The sequence below is a fragment of the Macrobrachium nipponense genome, chromosome 30, assembly GCF_015104395.2.
Source record: "Macrobrachium nipponense isolate FS-2020 chromosome 30, ASM1510439v2, whole genome shotgun sequence".
NCBI lineage: Eukaryota > Metazoa > Arthropoda > Malacostraca > Decapoda > Palaemonidae > Macrobrachium > Macrobrachium nipponense.
This window is the reverse complement of record NC_087218.1, coordinates 62,452,171-62,473,330: the sequence shown is the minus strand read 5'-3', so window position 1 is coordinate 62,473,330 and position 21,160 is coordinate 62,452,171. Positions and strand designations below refer to the sequence as shown.

The 21,160-nt window shown below is 37.9% G+C and overlaps 1 protein-coding gene across 1 annotated transcript in view; it reads right to left on the bottom strand.

The window, feature by feature from the left end:
* The window catches only part of LOC135202180 (uncharacterized), a 300,747-nt gene that overhangs the window by 222,957 nt on the left and 56,630 nt on the right, over positions 1-21,160 (bottom strand). Inside the window, exons 3-4 of the mRNA XM_064231435.1 lie at positions 18,275-20,236; positions 7,582-7,714 (exon numbers count right to left, since the gene is read on the bottom strand). Of these exons, the coding sequence (XP_064087505.1) occupies positions 7,582-7,714; positions 18,275-20,207 (2,066 nt within the window). The 5' untranslated portion in view covers positions 20,208-20,236. The remainder of the gene's footprint in view (positions 1-7,581; positions 7,715-18,274; positions 20,237-21,160) is intronic.

Sequence of the window (21,160 nt, the reverse complement as noted above, 5' to 3'; positions counted from 1 at the left end):
CGGTTCGGTAGCAGTCGGCAGCATGGGATGGAGTAGTAGTAGTACGAGCTGCTCACTCTGTGGGTCGGCTCCCCTCTTGGAGGGTTTTGTAGTGGGAGATTTCTATTGGCATTTGGCTCGTGGTAGTGGTCTCACTCGCCTAGTGTTCATACCGACACCCTCCTGGAGGGTGAGCGAGTCAGTTATACTGACCTTTTTCTTTATTTTATTTATTCTCTGGTATGTGTTAGTACATTTACCCTAGAAATAATAGATTAAAGGATATTTCGCTGGCGACACGAGCCAATCGCCCAGAAATAGATTTTTCCTTACGTCAAAATCCTTTTTTTAAGCGTGCTTGTAAAGAAGAGGTTAGCCTTAGGTTAACTCAGAATCCGCTACGGTATACATTAATTATAGAAATTAAGTAGATTTTCTTTTATGTCTACTGTAAAAAAATACGTTCATTGTTTACGTGTGAGATTTGGTAGTGAAACCACTGTCACATAGTAACGTGTGCCGTTCGGTAGTGAACGCAATCTTAATCTTTGTTAAGCTTGCTGGTAAAGAGGAAGTTAGCCTTAGCTTAATCAGAGAAGCCGCTATGGTATAGAATAATTATAGAAATTAAGACGATTCTTTTATGTCTACTGTAAAAAGATGTCAATGTTTACGTATGAGGTCTGGTAGTGACACAGTTTACATATGCAACGCATGCGCGGTAACGAACGCAATCTGTATGCCTTGTTTATAAGCGTCGTCGTAAAAAGAAGAAGAAGAAAAAAAAAAAAAAAGAGGTTAGCTTGATATTAAACTCAAGAGATGCTGGTACGTAATGGTATAGTAAAGGGATTTTGACGAAGGAAAAATCTATTTCTGGGTGATTGGCTCGTGTCGCCCTATGAAAGTAATCCTTAATATCATCTTTCTAGGTAAAATATCCTAAAAATTACCAGAGAAAAAACAAAATTAAGAAAAAGTCAGTAAGACTGACTCGCTCACTCTTAAAAAGAAGTGTCGGTATGAAATAGGGGCGAGTGTGGAACACTACCACGAGACAAACACCAATTAGAACTTCCTATCAGAATCCCCCTAAGAGAGAGCCGATACCAACGGGCGATGCAGCCTCTACTACTACTACTAGAGGACGCCACGGACAGCAGCGCCCCTAGCGGTCATCCTTAATTAAAACATAATTACATCTTGTCCTGCAAGGGGGGGAAAGCAAACCATAAAAAGGGATGGGTTTCATAGGGCGACACGAGCCAATCACCCAGAAATAGATTTGTCCCTTCGTCAAATCCCTTTTCTGGGCTCAGCTCGTGTCGGCCTATGAAAGAGTACCAGAGAAACAGACAAAGATGAAAAGGAAAAAATGAAAAACATGTTAAAATGATGGATATAATATGAGTAAATCAAATACAGCATACAAAATAAGTACTTAAACTAACTATGGTAAACAATAACAGAATGTTAGTAAACTTAAAGGTACTTAAATTTGGTAGTAAACAATAAACATAATATGGCATGTAAAACAAAGAAATTGTTTGAATTTACTTATTTAGAGCATATAAGTACAATTATATACATACATGTGTCCTACCCTAGCATAAAATAAGGGTAGGTACACTCAAATCCATCATTAATACAAATAATACAACTAATTCCCCAAATATATACAACCACTTGGTTGACTGAAAGTTTTTTTCAACACCAAAGTCTAAATGGGAAAATTTTATACAAACATATTGTGGCCTAACCTAGTAATATAAAATAAGGGTAGGACCACTGGAGTACATATCAGTACAAATGTGGTTGTCCCTAGCAAAAAAATAAGGGACAGACCACTATAACACACAACGGCTAAGGCTATGATGATGAGTAGCCTGGTGATAGGTTGAGGCATGTTGGTTGAAGTAGGTAGAAAGGAGACCTGGATCAATACTACAACTACTAAGCAGTATCAGGGAAACTATGCTTTTCCCGCTGCTACTGCTGAAAACTTTAAAGATTCCAAGGACTTTAAATAATGCGTTTAAAGACTGTCGGGGATTTCCCATCCAGTATACTTCCTAAGATCCTCAAAGTTCATATGTTGGAAATAGTTAATAGAGGTGGCTACTCCCTGATATCGTGTGCTTTTGGGAATGACTCAGGGTTGGCTTGTTTAATGAAGTAAAGGATTTGTTGCCTAATACCTTAACTGACAAAGTACCACCTTTTTCTCTCATAAAGAGAGCACCCGAGGATCTAGAAGAAGTACGAGATAGAAAGGCTCTAAGGGTTGATACTGGGCAGAGAGAAGGATCCTGTGGAAGTGGGATAACCTTCCAAGGAGCCCACCTTACAAGAGGATCTTCATTTTTGGCTAAAAAGCTACGATCCGGAGCAAGTAGAACTTCTCCTGATGGGAGGAATTCCACATGACCCGCATCTCTGGATAGAGCCGACAGTTCTGAAATTCTTGCTCCTGAGGCTAGGCTTAATAAGAAATAGAGTCTTCCTCAGGAGCATTATGAATGTACAAGATGAGTTGTCAGTATCTGAAGCTAGTTTGAGAACATCATTCAAGAACCATGAAACTGTAGTAGGCCTCTGAGAAGGTCTAAGTCTAGCACAGGCTTTAGGAATAGATGTGAAATAAGATTCAGTTAAATCTATCTGAAAACCTACTTGAAAGATTTTCTTCAAAGCCGACTTGTGAGTGGTAATCGTGCTAGCTGCTAAACCTTTTTCAAATAAAGATCTGAAAAAGGATATAGCCAAATTAACTGTCATGGTTGCAGTGTTCGATTCTCTCAAGAAAGATGCTAATTTCTTAACAGCCGAGTCATATTGTCTGATGGTTGACTCCCTCTTATCTGATTCCAGGAAGAGAATATTCTGTGGATCAATGTTAGCATCTTTATTAGCCGCAAACTTCATGAAGTCCATAAAGTTAGGGTCTGGAGAGTTCCTGAGGAAGCGAACACAGTCCTCATTTGTACTGATTGTGATAGTTTGGGATTGGGGATCCGTTGAGGTCGGAGACCCAATTCCAAGAGAAGTGGATACCAGTTGCTCTTGGGCCAGTCCGGTGCAATCAGAGCTACTATCCCTTTGAAAGACCTTAGTTTGTCTAGGACTTTCAGGAGAAGATTCACTGGAGGAAAAACATAAATTCTCCTCCATTGATTCCAATCCAACGACAGGGCGTCCGTGGCATAAGCCAGAGGGTCCAGGTTGGGGGGCCACATAGCAAGGGAGCTTGTTGGTTCGCTTGTGAGGCGAAGAGGTCCACTTGGAGACCTGGGACTCTCCGGCTTACCCACTGGAATGACCCGACGTCCAGAGACCACTCTGATTCCAGAGGGACTGACCGGGACACAGGGCGTCGCATCACATTCTTACTCCTGCCAGGTGAGTGGCAGACAGATGCCATTTGTGTTTGCTTGCTAATGCAAAGATGGCTATCATGACATGGTTCACATGCTTGGATTTGGACCCTCCTCTGTTGATACAATGAACTACTACTGCACTGTCCAAAACTAGCCTTAGGATGAGGACTTTTTCGGGGGAAGAAGTCTCTTCAGAGTAAGAAATACTGCCATTGCTTCCAACACGTTTATGTGGAGCTGGCGAAATTGAACTGACCAAGTCCCCTGAACCTGTTTGAACTGAGAGTATCCCCCCCAACCGGACAGGGATGCGTCCGTGTGAATGGTTAACATTGGGAGGGGATATTGAAGGGGTACTTTCTTGGCTAGGTTCTGTACTCTTGACCAAGGCCGTAGTTGGTTGCGGAGGATCTGTGGATCACTGACAACTTGTCTCGATATTTGGAGTTTGCTTTTGACCGCCAAATTCGATTTATATCTTTTAATCTTGCTTTGAGAAGGATATCTGTTACTGAAGCAAACTGAAGAGACCCTAGGATTCTCTCCTGGTTTCTTCTTGACGTTTGTTTGCACTGAGAAATTGCCTGACAGATTTTGCTATTTCCTTCCGTTTGGCTACTGGAATTGATAGATTGTGGGAGGACAAATCCCACTGGATTCCTAGCCACTGAAAACGAGATTCCGGAACAAGTCGGATTTCGTTTTTGTTTATCTGGAACCCCAGATGTTCCAGAAAGCGAACTACCTTTTTGGTAGCTTTGAGACATTCCTCGACTGTGGTGCCCAGATTAACCAATCGTCGAGGTATGCCGCTACCATGATTCCCTGAGCTCTCAATTGTTGTACAACCACTTCTGCTATCTTTGTGAATACCCTGGGGCTACATTCAGACCGAAGGGCATCACTTTGAATGAGAATGTCTGATTTCCTAGCCTGAATCCTAGGAATGGGCGGAAGTGCCTGGCTATAGGGATATGATAGTATGCGTCTGTAAGATCGATGGAGCATGTGACGGCTCCACGCGGCAGTAAGGTCCTTACTTGCGAGAGGGTAAGCATCTTGAACTTGTCGCAGCGAATGAAAGAGTTTAGCTTTGACAAGTCTAAGATTACCCTTCTTTTTGTTGAGCCTTTCTTTGGAACGCTGAATATAAGCGACCTTGAAATTTTTAGATGCTTGACTCTCGCAATAGCTCCTTTCTGAAGGAGTTCTTCCGCGTAATCTATCAATTCCTTTGACGGTACCTGATGGAATGATTGATTGGAGGAGGATCTTGGATCCAGCTCCAGCCTAATCCTTTGGACACTATGCTCTGTGCCCAACTGCTGAACCCCACCTGTGGCGGAAGAGGAACAGCCTCCCTCCTACCTGGAGAGCCTCATTGCTGATGGCGGGTTGGCCACCACGCCCTCCTCTGAACTGCTTACTCCTTGCGCCCCTTCCTGCGCCACGGTGACGAAAGTAACCTCTCGCCCTACCCCTCGATTGAGAGTAGCCTTGACCCTCATAAGCAGGGTTAAAGGCAGGCGAGATGGCATAGGAGGTCGAAGGCTGGGATTGCTGGGGCACCAGGAGGAAAGGCTGAGTTTTGTTTAGATGTAGCAGGTTGTCCTTGTTGGGTGACTGGGACCGCCTGCACAACTGCTGCTGAGGCTGGAGTTTTTTATATGGCTGGAACCTCCTACCAGCCTTCTTTGGTTTCTTGCCAGCAGTGGGAACGGATTCCTGTTTCCTCTTAGAGGAAATGCCCCACCTAGCTCTAAGGCTCTGGTTGAGTCTAGCAGCTTCGTGATGAACTTCGTTCACTGCTGACTCTGGGAAGAGATCCGCTCCCCACCATGCTGGCAGTCAAGAGTCTATTAGGCTCGTGCCTGATAGTGCACTCTTGAAGAACATGCTTCCGACAGTTCTTCCTGCTTGGAAGAAGTCAAAAGCGTCTAGCAGAACCGTGTGAAATTGTGATTTCGCTAAGATCTTGAATAGTGGTTCGTTCGCATAAGACAGCGCAGCCATTTCCGTGACTATGATAGAGTTAAGGGACCTGCCAAACCTAGTTCGCGCATCGAACTCTGCCTGGATTAGGGAGTCCGGCAGCCTAGCAACTTCTCACCGAACTGGTCCATAGCGCAGTCCGGCTTGAGTTTACCCTGCGTGAAAGTAGCTGGCAGGTTTTCCCATAACTCTCGAAGGCGGGAAAGAGTGGAGAAGTGGACTCCGACTCTCTCAACTGCGGAAGGGGCTCATCCTTGAGGACTGCCTGAAGAGCCTTCCTCCACCAATTTCGTGGCGAACGGAAGAGAGACCTCCTCTTCCGTGGCGAAAATAGTGAAGGGGCTCTTATAGGCCTGGAGTTTAGTATTAGTACACTCCCAGTCCTCAAGGCAGTGAACCCATTCCGTTGGGCGTGGTCTCTACTGTAGAGGACAGACTCCTTCGAGATCTTGTCCTCCCTTGTGAAGAGCCGTTGGTGTCAGCCTAGCATACCCGATGAAAGGCTGTGACAGACCCGGAGGATAGAACTCGAAGGTCCTCAATCCTTCGAGTGCCAAAAACTCCGGGATCGAAATCATCCGTCCTTAAAGGGAGCGTAGGCCGCTACTCTCCATGGGTTGTCCATAGAGAAAAAGTTTGGCAGAGAGTCGTAAGACGGGAGTTGGAGGATCCCCGTGCTAGAAGCAGGGGATACTGGGGGAGGAGCCTGGGAATTAAGCCCAGTCCATCCGATCCTCAGTCTCTCTTACTCTATTCGAGAGTTCCTGGACGGTCTGTCCAGTTTGAGACAGAGTGCTCGACAATTGTGCGAACATCTGCTCAAAACGGGTTCCCCCAAGCTGAGATTTGAGAACCCACCATCACTCCTACCTGCTCCATCATTCCTGGTGAGACAGGAGAAGGAACGCAGGAGCTGGTGCTTGCTACCCCTGCCGGCATAGCCGGAGAGGGGGCAACGGAGGCGGGAGAAGGCAACGACTCGGAGGTAGCGCGTGAGAAAACTGCGTCGAGATGCTGGCGCTAAAAATTAAGGATGTCCGCTAGGGGCGCTGCTGTCCGTGGCGTCCTCTAGTAGTAGTAGTAGAGGCTGCATCGCCCGTTGGTATCGGCTCTCTCTTAGGGGGATTCTGATAGGAAGTTCTAATTGGTGTTTGTCTCGTGGTAGTGTTCCACACTCGCCCCTATTTCATACCGACACTTCTTTTTAAGAGTGAGCGAGTCCCAGTCTTACTGACTTTTTCTTAATTTTGTTTTTATCTGGTAATTTTAGGAATATTTTAACCTAGAAAGATGATATTAAGGATTACTTTCATAGGCCGACACGAGCTGAGCCCAGAAATTAAAGACATTTTTAAGGACATAAGGGAGATTTTTCTTTTACTTTTTATCTTATGCGTACGTATAATATGTACCATGCAGTACCATAATAATTGTCAAAGTCCAATAAGCTTGAAACCAGCCCAGATATTGGACAATTTGCCGTAAAAGACGCACCTTTTTTATAAGGACATTTATGAAACAAAATCGTTAGTATCATAACATTACATTTACTGAAAGATAATTTTCAAGCGATTTTGTATACAGTATTGCAGTCGACTCCGTAAAAGATTTACAATAAATTAATATCGAATGTAAATGTTTTTAGGCTTATAGCGAGATATGGTTTCTTTACTACTATAGTCCCAATATAAACCACCAGGCCTGCGCTATGGTTTGTTTACATCCTTAAATGCCGACTTACTGTAGGCAAATTTTTGCAAGTTTTTGATAAATATAAATTGGGTTTAATTTTAATAGTATTTTTATTACTGTAATAATTAGACTTGCTTTTCAATGTTTTTATTATGTTAGCAACACGTTTTATGCCTACCCACTACACTACGTTCTACTTACTATTTACCTAGGTAGCCTATGGATCTTGGTCAACAGGCTAGTTTTCTTTTATACTGTATATTATACATTTAAAATTATAAATATACGTTAAACTTGATATTTATTCAACTTTTAACTTATTTAGTTGTAATTTACATGTAATGTATTGTATAAAAAGGCAAGGTTAGGGTAATAACTGATGGTCAAGAACGGATTAATCCATTTTCAGTTATTTCTTATGGGAAAACTTGATTCATTTCTCGAAATAATCGAATTTCGACGCTCCTTCTGGAACGAATTATCGTCGAGAACCAAGGCTCTACTGTATTTAGAAGCTACACAACAACAAAACTAGACTTACCTGTAAACAAGAGAAAATTTCAGCTCTTGCCAACAACTTGCAAAGTCCTTGAATCTCCAGCCATCTTTTTTAACAAAATTTTCTATTAAATTTGAAATATCAAAAAGATATCCCTGTGCAATGTACCAGTTACCTGTAAGAGATAAAACAAGGGGTTTCAAAATTTCAGAATTAAAAACAAATCTTAAAATGTAAAATCATGAACAAATACAAAATAGAGGCAGATTTGTTTCAGACCATAGGATCTTTATTTTGTACAGTAATCATTCTTAACAAGTCAATCAGCCTCTGAAAGGGATACTAGGCAGTCTCCAGTTATTGGTGCTGTGCTGATAAGCAAAAACCGCCATTAACCGAAACTCGGCAATATATGGCACCCGTTTCGGTCAATGGCGCCTCTGTTATCAGCACCTTATGGCGCCAATAACCAAATCTTGGCTTGCTATGGCGACATAAATCACAGATTTTTAAAACCGAACCATCATTAACCGACTCCGCCGATAACCAGGGAACTGCCAGAATCAGTTTTCGAAAATAAGTCTTTAACTCTCACAGTTCAGGCTAAATACATATTAAACACACACCTAGACTGGGCTAAATTTAAGGACGGCCAATTTAAAAAAAAAACTCAACAATGGAAGGAGGAAGATATGCATGCATATGCACATGGTAGTATAAAAAAATACTCTAAAAAACTTCTGTACCTTCCAGAAATTGAAAGTGAATACATTTCCAACCTGGCCTCTTTTCCATGAAAGTGAATACATTTCCAACCAGGCCTCTTTTCCAAAAGACAGTTGTGAAAATATGCTAATTTTACCAAGTACAGTGGAACCTCTACATACAAAAGTGTACGTACACAAAATTCAGGTTACGAAAGCAAAGGCAAAGATTTTTATGCTTCTGTGTACGAAAATAATTCAGGCAAAAGGGTAAAGTCCGAGATTCGCCCAGGCCGTCAAGAACAATTTTAAAACTGGCGCGCTGCCAACTCAGTAGACTCGCCACCATCCTCCCACTCTCCCATTGGTTCCCGATGCTAGTCACTGCCGTAAGATCCTGCTCTCCTATTGGTCAGCATCTGTCCCATCATGCCTCTATGTGAAGGCGTTACTTGACCATTTTTTGTGGCAGCATTATTGTAATCATATGGAATTCGTTTGTTTACATATATTTCGTTTGTTAACATGAATTTGCTTTCCTTTTACTGTAAGTTACTTTATTGTGTTGTGTGTGAACTTAATGACTTACGTTATTAGCCATGGGTCCAAAAAATGTTGCTGAAGTTCATGGAAAGAAGACGATGGCTTCCTATGGAGACGATGATGGAGATAATCAAGGAATGTTAATGTTTTCTGCCATTTGTTATGTGTTTTGTAAAGTTTAGTGTTAATGTTTAAAGTTAAGTGTTCATGTTTTCTGCTGTTTGTCCTCCCACTCTGTCGCTACTTTCGGACCACCTCACTCGAAAGGTAAGGTTCCACAGTTACTACATAAGTACGTACATGTACACATAGTATTTCTTTACCCTGTACACTAATACACTTTATTTACAGGTACAGTAACGGTTAGGTTAAGTATTGAATGGTCCAAATTGTTGTATTTCATTTTTTATTGGTCAATTTAGCTTTATTATAAAATTTACTGTGGTGTTTTTGTAGGGCTTGGAACGAATTAGGCAATTTACATGTAAAACGTAGTTCTAGATATGATAAAAACAGGTTACGAAGGCCGCTTCGGAACAGATATAATCTTATTTTATCAAATTATAATTACAACTCACACACTATCATAACAGATAAGAACTAAAAGCAGTACCACATTCTGAGTACGTATATTTATTTTAAAATATGTATAAGACATCATTGGTCAAGGCAAACTGATCCCCCTCTGCTGTACCAACTAGCTATTAGAGCTGGGGTAAGAGTTGCCATGGAGGTGATGAGCACTTTTTCTACAAAATTCATTCACAATGTATGGAGCCAAATCTTGAACAATATGCATGTTTCCCAGACTGCACCACATTTATTGTTATTAAAATAGTTTAATCAGACCACTGAGCTGACTATCAGCTCTCTCAGGGCTAACTTGAAGGGTTAGGATGAAAATACCAGGTCTAGGCCATAGGCCAAGACCTGGGACCAATGAATGAATGAAAATGAAATTCAAAAGAAATAAACTGTACAAGGGGTATGATTTTACACTGGAATACACGCACGCATTAAATACATTTGCTCGTTTCCATACATAAAAAATATAAAACGCAGAATAAGTTAAGTATTATTTTAAAATTTTGTTTTCTAAAATTCACTGAATGTTCCATGGTCTTCAGTATTTTTTATATACATTTACTTAATTTTCATATTTTATCTATTGAATTACAGTTCTTCATGAATGTTAAAATTGGAATGCCTGAAAATGTAGATGATTCTCACGAAATTTGCTCACATAAATAACTACAGTATGTGTACTGTAAAGGTGAATGTTTAAAAAATCAATTTTTCAATAAACATAAAACCTAATTCTTAAACAATGGAGGAAATACATACACTGACTGCAGCTCCCCAGGTCACCACAACTGTGTTGCCATGCCATGCTGCTGCTGTCTAAAAACACTTGGCACTATCGGCCAACAGGGTTCCAGAAAATATTTCAAGGAAAATACCAGAAATAATCACAGACACGCTGGTCACCAACCAAAAGAACAGTGCCGCCTCCGACTCCACCACAAAGTAATATGTACGTAAACATATGTGTACATTACCCATCTACAAGGGGTTAAAATACAGACCTAATGCACATAGTCATTTAACCTATTTCCAGTGGATTACATGTGCCTAATCCTGGATTATTATTATAAAGTTAAGACTTACCAGCCCAATGAGTCTAACTAGACTTTTACAGTGCTAGCCTGAAAACATTCAGGAGGAAATTATTAAAAAATACGCACATAAAATGCGTTTCTACAAAGTGGGATGGGATGGAATGGTAGTTAATGAATTACAATAAATTAATGATAAATGAGGATGATTGTTAAGTGATAGATGAGGTTGGAATCAAAAATATAAATTTAAATTATAAAAGACCAAAATAGATAAAAATTACAAAAACCAACTACATATTTTAGCAGGGTATAAATAAGTTAAATTTTATTAATCAAATTAGTCTTTTTTTTTAAATATTAATACTCTATATAAAGAAAAATTATCTGACTGACAGTATTTATGATGATGATTTATTGCCCTACTTATAAATTTCTTTGTCTATTAAAAATTAGGCAATCACATAAAATATGTTTGACTGTTAAAATTGCGTTGCAGACATTGCAATGAGGGATGGCCCCTTGTGGAGTTAGCATTAAATACTTTTGGGTTAGTCTTGTATAGCCTATTCGTAATCTTGTTAATATTACTTCAGCTCCTTTTTCATTTTGTACTGATGAAATCCACAAGTTTACATTTTGCTTGATGCATTTTAATTTATTGGTGTCTACTTCATTATCCAACAGATTTTGGCATTTAGTCTTTATGCACTGCTTTACTGAGTTTATATAATCTGTAGCAGGCAATTTATTGTCAAAAATTGGTGAATTTATCCCAGACTTGGCCTTTTCATTACCTTGGGTTCCAACATGGCCAGGAATTCAGCAGATTTCAATGTTAACCCCACGTGAATATAATTTATTGAGGATTTGTTTAATTTCCTTTACTAAAGGGTTCTTATGTGTGTAACTTTTGAGAGATTCAATTGTGCTTCTTGAGTAAGAATAGATTACAAATTTGGTATTCATCTTATTATTTGACAAATTTTATCTGATTTATGGCCAATATAATTGCTGTTAATTCAGCAGTAAAGACAGTCGCTTCAATTGGCAATGAATTCTGACTTATAGTGCATGATGACACTGCAGCACAACCAACTCCCTCAGAAGATTTGGATCCATCAGTGTATATTGCTTTGTGTGGGCCTTTACTTTGAATGTGTTCTAATGCATACTGTTTATAGTGATCTGAAGTATAATCTTGTTTTTTTGACCAGCGATATAGGTTGGTACATACTACTTTGATTTTCTTCATCATCCAAGGAGGTGGAGAATTTGAGGATGGAAGTATATTTACTCTAACACCACTAGATTCTAATAACCTATTAGCTCTTATTGGAAAAGGTGGTTCGTGATTACTAATACGTAAATATATCTCTCATGGCAAACAGTTTTTTTGTGGGGGAATCAGTGCACATTATCTTTACAGCACTTCTCATTGTTACAAGGTCACGATGTAAGGATAAAGGGGGTTCACCACTTTCATAACATACTGAAGTGTTTGGAGAAGATTGACAGGCTCCACTACAGTCTCAAGCTCGAGTGCGGATAGTTTAAGGACTTCAAGGTACTTTGTGATGTTGACCCATAAATTGGACTTCCATAATCTACTTTGGATAAAACTAGTGCTTTGTATATCATAAGTAATGTTTGTCTCTTAGCTCCCCAAGTAGTACTAGACAATTTTGTGATCAAATTTAAAGCACTATTAAATTTATTTTTTTCCAAAGGCTATGTGTACTTTCCAGTTAAGATGAGTGTCAAGCACCAAGGCTAAAAATTTTACAGTATTTATGTAAATTTACAGAGAATGAAGATTCAGTAACTTTTTTTTTACTTTTACACATTTTTTCTAATATTTCTTTGCAATTTTCTTTGTAAAATTACATTTACAACTGACATACTATCATAAAAGAGAAGAACAAAAAACAACAGCAACCTCTTGGTATATTTATGAAAAAATTTGCAAAAAGACATGTGAGAGAGAAGCAGAACATTCTCCCTTCAAGTCACAAGCATTACTGAAGTCCTGAGACGGTCACACTCATGATTTTAGCCATTGTAAAAGTTGCCATTAGTAAATTTATGGGCTATAAAATTATTGGCACCTCTTTCCCATCCGATTCTTTCCAAATCTATGGCACGTCATATTGTCTATCTACAAGATCAATCCATCCACCACCCCAAAAGTGATAAGCATAAATTGCCGAGTTTCGGTTAATGGCGGTTTTCACTTATCAGCAACCTGGCGAGAACAGAACCCCCGCCAATAACCATGACTGTCTGAAATATATATCAAGCAAAGTTGGCAGTCTTACAGTCCTGGTATAGGAGAAATAATACCCTTTCTACTAAAACATCTATAACAGAAATCTACTACTAAAGGATAGTTCAAGGCTATGCTGAACTCTGTATTTAAGCAGAGGGGTATTGACCTCTCTGCCAACAAAGACATTTCAGATCTCATAAGATCTTTTAACCCTTAAATGCCAAGAGGGTCTCCGAGTGAGAGCCGAAGCGGAAAAAATATTTTTTTCAAAAAATCACAGCGCGCTTAGTTTTTAAGATTATGAGTTCATTTTTGGCTCCTTTTTTTGTCATTGCCTGAAGTTTAGTATGCAACCATCAGAAATGATAAAAAATCTCATTATCATATATAAATAATGCGATATATGATAGTGCAAAAACAAAATTTCATATATAATTGTATTCAAATCGCGCTGTGAGCAAAACAGTTAAAGCTAACGAGTTAATTTTTTTTGTATTGTACACTAAATTGCAATCATTTTGGTATATAACACATTGTAAAATGAACAAAGCAACACAGAGAAAATATTATCACAAAATGATGCATGAATTCGTAACGAGCGGACATAAAAATATTTTTTTTTTTTTCAAAAATTCACCATAAATCTAAATATTGTTCTAGAGACTTCCAATTTGTTTCAAAATGAAGATAAATGATTGAAAATTACTATACTGTAAGAGTTTTAGCTTACAATTGCAGCTTTTGACCATTTCGGACGAGTTAAAGTTGACCAAATGTCGAATTTTTAAAATCTTTTTTTTATATGCAAATATTTCGAAAATGAGAGAAACTACAACCTTCAATTATTTTTTGTTGTATTCTACATGAAATTGCACACATTTTCATATATAAAACTCTATGAAACACCTAATATGAAACGGAGCAAATATTCCGAGATGCGACGTACGCATTTTGGACATTTGCGGCAGAGAATCGGCGCGCGGAGGGAAGGAAAGTTTTTTTTTAAATTCACCATAAATCTAAATATTGTGCTAGAGACTTCAAATTTGTTTCAAAATTAAGATAAATGACTGAATATTACTAGACTGTAAGAGTTTTAGCTTACAATTGCGTTTTTCAACTATTTCGTTAGAGTCAAAGTTAACTGAACGTGGTTTTTTTCTATTTATCGTGATTTATATGCAAATATTTCAAAAATGAGAAAAGCTACAAACTTCAATTATTTTTTATTGTATTCTACATGAAATTGCGCACATTTTCATATAGAAAACTTTATGTAATGGCTAATTTTAAATGGTGCAAACATTACGACAATCGCACGTATGATTTTTTCGGAAGAGATACCGCGCGGACGAAAGGAAAAAGTTTTTTTCATAAATTCACCATAAATTGAAATATTGTGCTAGAGATGCCCAATTTGTAGCAAAATGAAGGTAGATGATTGAATATTACTAGAATATAAGAATTTTAGGTTACAATTGTGTTTTTTGACCATTTCGGTAGAGTCAAAGTTGACCAAAGGTTGAAATTTTGGCACTTATTGTTATTTATAAGAAAATATTTCAAAACTGATAAAAGCTACAACCATGGGTTGTTTTTAGTTGTATTGTGCATGAAATTGCGTACATTTCCATATATAAAACTTTATGTAACGGCTAATTTAAAATGGTGCAAACATTACCACAATCGCACAAAAAAATTTCTGATTTTTTTTGGAAGAGTTACCGCGCGGACGTAAGGAAATTTTGTTTTTTTTCATAAATTCACCATAAATCGAAATATTGTGCTAGAGACTTCCAATCTGTTGCAAAATGAAAGTAAATGATTGAATATCACTAAAATATAAGAGTTTTAGCTTACAATTGCGTTTTTCTACCATTTCGGTAGAGTCAAAGTTGACCGAAGGTTGAAATTTTGGCACTTATCGTTATTTATATGAAAATATTTCAAAACTGATAAAAGCTACAATCATGAGTATTTTTTATTGTATTCTACATGAAATTGCACACATTTTCATATATAATACTCCATGTAATGGCTAATTTAAAATGGTGCAAAGATGATGTCAAAGTGACGAAATAATTTCTGAGATGTGTCACATATACTTTTTAGTGCGATAAGAAAGAAATTCGCGCTTGCGCGCCTGCGTAACGATTGTAAACAAAACAACACCTTGATCCGTGAACTCCCAGCATCCCCCAAGGCGCTCGATTCAAAAGTATTCGGCTGGTGGGCCTATAAGTATTTTTCTGCGAATTTAAAAAAAACTTTTCTATGTCGACATAAAATACGTCCAATCGGCACCCGACAGACAATTTATCTTGACGTAAAATACGTCCAATAGGCGTTTAAGGGTTAATACAACAAAGCAGAAGGAGAGTAAAGCTAAACTTTGGAACCTGAATGTGTACTTGAATGGCTCTCAAGAACCACATTTTGAGCCTCTTATTTCTGTATCTTTCAGAGACCTCACAAGGAAAACTATTTCTAATTGCCTCATCCACTAACAGGTTTGGGTGGTGGACAGATTGATCCTATAGATAAACAATATTACGCGCTATCGATTTGGAAAGATTCGGGCGGGAAAGAGGTGCCAATATTTTATAGCCCATAAATTCACTAATGGCAACATTTGAACTAAGATCACGAGTGTGGGCGTCCCACGACTTCAGTAGTGCTTGCGACTTGGAGAGAGAATGTTCTGCGTCTCTCTCTCACGACATCTTTTTGTAAATTTCCTCGTAAATATACCAAAGGGTTGCTGTTGTTTTTTGTTCTTGTCTTTTACAATAGTATGGCAGTTGTAGATGTAATTTTACAAAGAAAATTGCAAAGATATATTTGAAAAAACATTTAAAGTAAAAAAGAAAAGTTATTGAATGTTAATTCTCGGTAAATTTACGAAAAAAATTTTCAATAAATATGCTAAGAATTTGTTACTGCTTTTATTTCTTATCTGTTTTCATATTGTGCGAGCAGTAATTATAATTTTACAAAATAAAATAAATTTATTTATTAGAAAAATCATATACAAGTTGGTAAAACTTACAATTGTCTTGTATAAGAGGCCCAATAAGGGGTTGTAAATAGTCATTTTCAACTTCTTGTGGAAGGTAGGGAAGTTTGTTAGAATTTTTTTTCTTTCACCATGTCTTCCTCTTTCCACTGATGTGTTTTTTTTGTAAATTGGCCGACCTCAAAGTTTACCTGGCCTGAGGAGCTGCATATCGATATATTTACCCGTCCAGTAAGGGTTAAAGCATTATTTTCGTCATACGGAGATTTCTGGCAATTCTGACCACCTATGGGGTTCAGTTGAAAGCAAACCATAAAAAATACAATGGCATTTTTTCTGAGGGACCTCAATGGGGAAGCTTACTCACAAATTAATGAATCTGACCTTAATACTGTGAAAGTGAAAGCTCTTGAAGTGAGAGCTGTTACTACTTCTCTCTATTTTAAATGTAACCTCTCTGGCATTAATAGTTCAAGCTACTTATTGGAAATGCAAGTCAGTGTTGGCATCCCATTATTTACACAATATCGAGACTATTTATGAAAATTGCAGTACCTTAGGTCCATTTTTAGTGGCTGGCACTTCCCTTTGGTCTCTTTGCCTTGATGAGGGTTGCAGTCATAACAGAAGCCTAGGGGTACTATAATCTATTTTTTTCCATCTGTCCATCCTCCTGTGGTAGTCGCGCATGGTAATACTGCGTCCCTGGCTTTAAATAGTTACGCTATGTGTGAGTTTTAGGTTAATAAAAGGATATCTGGGTGTACATTTGCAACTGAAAAGTGTTTTAGTAATTTACTGTATGTGAATTACACCGTTAATATTCGAAAAAGGATATTATTTAAAGCCCGGGATGCAGTGTTACCATGCGCAAACACCGCAGGCAGATGGACAGATGGAAAAAAACAGAGTATAGTTACTTGGAGTACCCAACAGTCCTTTTAAATGGTTGGGTGTTTGGTTTTTAAATATTTAGTGTTGGCAACCACATTAACTCTGGTGTTTTCTATGTGTTTTGGTATTGAGCCTTGACCAAGGCATTGTATTGTGTATCCTTGCATGCCACAAACTTCCTTAGCTGCGACATGGCTATACTGCCATGTCTCTACAAGTTAAGAGGAGCGCCATCCAGAGGCAGTAATTATCTGTCCAGCTCTCTTAACAGGTGAGGAATCAACACTCATTTTAACCAAATGCTAGCAATATTGGGATTCAACTATGTAATCACTTGGTAAGTTGCATACATAATGAAATTTTATGTATACTTACCAAGTGATTACATAATCAGAGCCATCCCTCCTCCCCTCACATGGAAGAGAGGGGATAAAACAAATGTCTTGTTTATTGGGTTGGTTCCACACTTCCCCAGTGGTGGCAGGGTAGTCACCTAACAAAGCAAAATAGCGCTACTGCGAATTTCGAATTCTAGCTGCTGCGGATAGTGAAACTATAGCTATGTAATCACTTGGTACGCATACGTACAATTTTATTTCACCAAAAAAATATATGTTTACGACTGTCTTAGGGAAAAGAGGTCCGCATCAGGTGGAAAATATTAACTTTCAACCCCCCAAGGAAGGCACAGAAATTTTCTTTATATTTTCTTTTCTTATACCATAAGCAGATGCATATCTTCCTCTTTCCTTTGATGTGGTTTTTTTTAATTGTTCATCCTTAAATTTAGCTGGTCATGGGTGTATGCATTAGCGTATATTAACAAGGACTGTGAGGGTTAAGATTTTTTAATTTGTCTATAATTTATCCTAGAAAAATATAAAACAATTGTTAAAAATAAGTGTTTCTCAGGTTTGAATGAATTGTTTGTATTTACATTATTTCAAATGGGAAAAATTGATTCAGGTTACAAACTGCACCCTCAAACTAATTAGGTTCATGAACCAAGGTATGTATGTATAACTATTTATAAAGTATATTTTCTTACAAATAGTACTGAAGAAGAGGTAGATGATTGACTTTTGCATAAAGTTTTCAGTTTAATGATGGTTGCTGGTCCTAAACATATAGAATATTTCTGGTTATGTGGTAATGACAAGGTAGGGGGGGTAAGGGTTCGGAGTTACCATTTTACACCCATAGAGTTTTATACTTGCACATATCTGGATTTCACCCTTATCCAATAGGCCTAGGGTCTTAATCTACATAATGGAGAGATTACTGTATTTTAACACTTAAAATTCTACAATTTATTGTTGACTTTAGAAGACTTTTAAAAATAACTAAATATATTTCAAATAATTAAAAATAAAAATGCCTAAATAAAAGAGGCAAAAACTTTTGCTATGCAAAAAACATTTTCACTGTTTTAAGATAAATAAGAGCAAAAAACATGTGTAACGTACTAGTGATCATCATCAATATGTCCAAAAAATATAATCCATCACTTTACTTAGAAATGGATTTGCATACAAAAGCTGAACTGGGTTATAAAAATTCTAATAACCACATTCAAACAAATTACACTACAGATGAGTCTACAAATTATCAAAGGCACCTTGCTAAAGAATTTCATCATTCCTCACAATTAAAAACAAAACTGGAAAGATAATTTAAAAAATAAAAAGCATACCTGTCACAGAATAAGGTTCCCCATATCGTCTCCTCTTCCTTTTTTGTATTTTCACTGAACCTTCCCGTTCCTCATCTGTGGCAGTAGTCATGCCAATATCTTCTTCTCCGGTTGTATAACTATCAATGCCATCTAAATATGTCTTATCTGTCTGAATACGAATTCTCCTCTTTTTCTGCTTGGGTTTCCGTCCTTTGCAAGGTGACAACATTGGCATATCTAGGCCACTTTCATTTTGAGAATCACCATCAGCTTCTGAAGTCTTTCTCTTTTTTCTTTTATTAGATGTCATCATCTTTGCATTTGCAGCTACTGACTTTGTAGGTGATGTCTGTACTTTAGTTGCTGGTTGAGATTTTCTCGATTTGATACCTATTTTCTTTACATTACTGTTTTTAGACTTCAAAGAACTCTTTAGTTTCCCTATGTTATCATCCACATCACTATCATCATCTTCATCTTTCTCATTTAAACATGAAAATGACACCTTTAAATTTTTTTTACCTTCAACCTTTTCTTGAAAGTATGGATCTTCATCTTTAGACGGTAAATATTCATCTTCTGAAAAATCTACTTCGATATCATCTTCTGATTCATTCATGAATTCTAGCACATATTTTGCTGATTTTTTCCTTTTTCTCTTTCCACGAGTCTGCTTTAGGCTGCCTTCATCTTTTACAAGTGAAGACTCACAATCCAAGTCACTGTGATTTTCCTCTACTGGAGATTTATCCTTGATACTTGGAGATTTATCCTTGATACTTTTTTTAACAGTTGCTTTTACTCTAACAGTTTTCTTATCCCTCACATTGTTTGTCAATTTGGATGTAAGGCCTTTCTTTGCTGGTGTTCTTGATTTTCTCCCTAAAGCTTTGCTTTTCTTGGGTTTAGCTTCCAGGAGAGCTTTTGAAGTTTTCTTTGGAGAGTTACTTCTCTTATTCTTCGGTGTTGTGTTTATTTTGCTTGATGTATTTACTGGAGGGATTTCACAGGTTTCTTTTTCTGGGCTACCTTTCACATCTTTGTGGTTGAATGGTGTGCATATGATTTTAAGGGAGACCGCGGGCTGTTTTTTTTCTGATATGGTTTCATTCAAAGTATCACCAATTTTGTTAAAATCAGGCAAAATTGACCCTTGGTTGCTATTAAGCTCTGTAGCTGCAACCTCCTTGGATGGTTCATCAATTTTAGCCTGTTTTCTTGAATTAAACTTCCTTTTTGGGGTTGCCTCTCTTTTTGGAGGAGGTGCTTTCTTTCTAGAATTAGATGGTCTACATGATTTCCTAGAGGCAGAAGTTTGTGGTGAAGGATCAAATTTTAGAGGAATTACCCGTTTCCTTGCCTTTCTCAAATTTCGCTGGGATATCTGAACATCTAATTCCACTGAGTCTTTCCCTACTTTCCCTAAACCATCAGTGTTACAAATCTCAGATGGAATAATTTCTTTACCATCACTATTAATCACTTGTTCTTTGAGTTTGTCCTGGATAGCAGCCTCATGTTGTTCATTGCCTACATTTCTCTTTTTAGGTGTTGCTTGTTTTCGACGGTCTGATGTCAGTGTGGGGGTTTCATCTGATTTTTTATTTGTGAATACATTTTCATCCTCCACCAAGACTGGCATTTCAGGTTCATGAAATTCAAGATCAGAATCTTTTTTATGTATGACATCTGCTTTTTCTATGGCTTGTTCACTAATATCGGTTTCCTTTGTGTGTTCATCCTCTGATATACTCTTTTGCTCTAAGTGCACCTTATCTGCAAGTCCATTATCATCCTGAAGAAGGGGACTATCAATAGTAGTATTTTTTCCTCCTGTATTTCTCTCTAATTTACTATCTGTGCAGGGTTCCCTGCTTTCTGGAGAGCTGGTTTCATCTGCAACTTCAGAATCATCAGTTATCTTGGAATTTTTCAACTTGTTTTGTGACATTGTTGACTAGATGATGGAATACACCAGTCCTGAAATAAAAAAAAAAATAAAAATTTCAAGATTTCCACTTCCCAGGTATACAACCTTAAGTGTTTCATATGGCTGTCCTTCAGCAACAGCAGGCTCTGTCACTGAAGCTTGTTAATAAGGTAGAAAATATTAGCTGGCGAGACAATGGGTACTACCCACACACCTGCCAATAACCCATTGCTTTTCACTGCGGCAACATGTGCAAATGATAAAAGACTAGGCATGTAGGCATCTTTTATATGGAGACACTCCTTAGGAAGGAGCTTTTATCTCAAGGAACTAGACAGCCACTGTTTGAAACTGGAACCTGAAGTTGTTAACCTCTGCTATATCCTAAACAGTCAGTGCCAAAGGCAAGAAACTGAGGGGACAGTCCGGCACCTGGAAAGGCTGGCTTCCTCAAGTACTGAATATCGACCAAGGGCAAGTTAACTTCTGTAATCACATATTTAGAAACTCCCCAATTAACAACCAAGTTCTGACAACTAAGCCAGTAAGCAAATTGTTTAATAAGTGAGGAGTGCCCCCATCTTCCCCAACTGGTCTCAATCTCCTCTGAGGGATAATTAGACAGGGCCAATGAATTTATACGTGATTAAAAATGCTACACAAAGGAAAACAAAAAACAATATTGTATGTTGAATATAATTATTTTTTAAAGTTGGTGTGTTGTGTAAACTAGCCTATTGGCTGGCCAGCATGTTTATAAATACACGGGTGCACAATGTACTAACTGCCACCCCCACTCCTCTCTCATCTCTGATATAGTACTTCTTATTGTTTTATTTACTGCAGTGCAGTATTGTAATTAATACAGTCATGTATTGATGTTATGTACACATTTTTCAGTCTGCATTTAATTCCAAATTCTTTGATGAGAGAGAGAGAGAGAAGAGAGAGAGAGAGAGAGAGAGAGAGAGAGA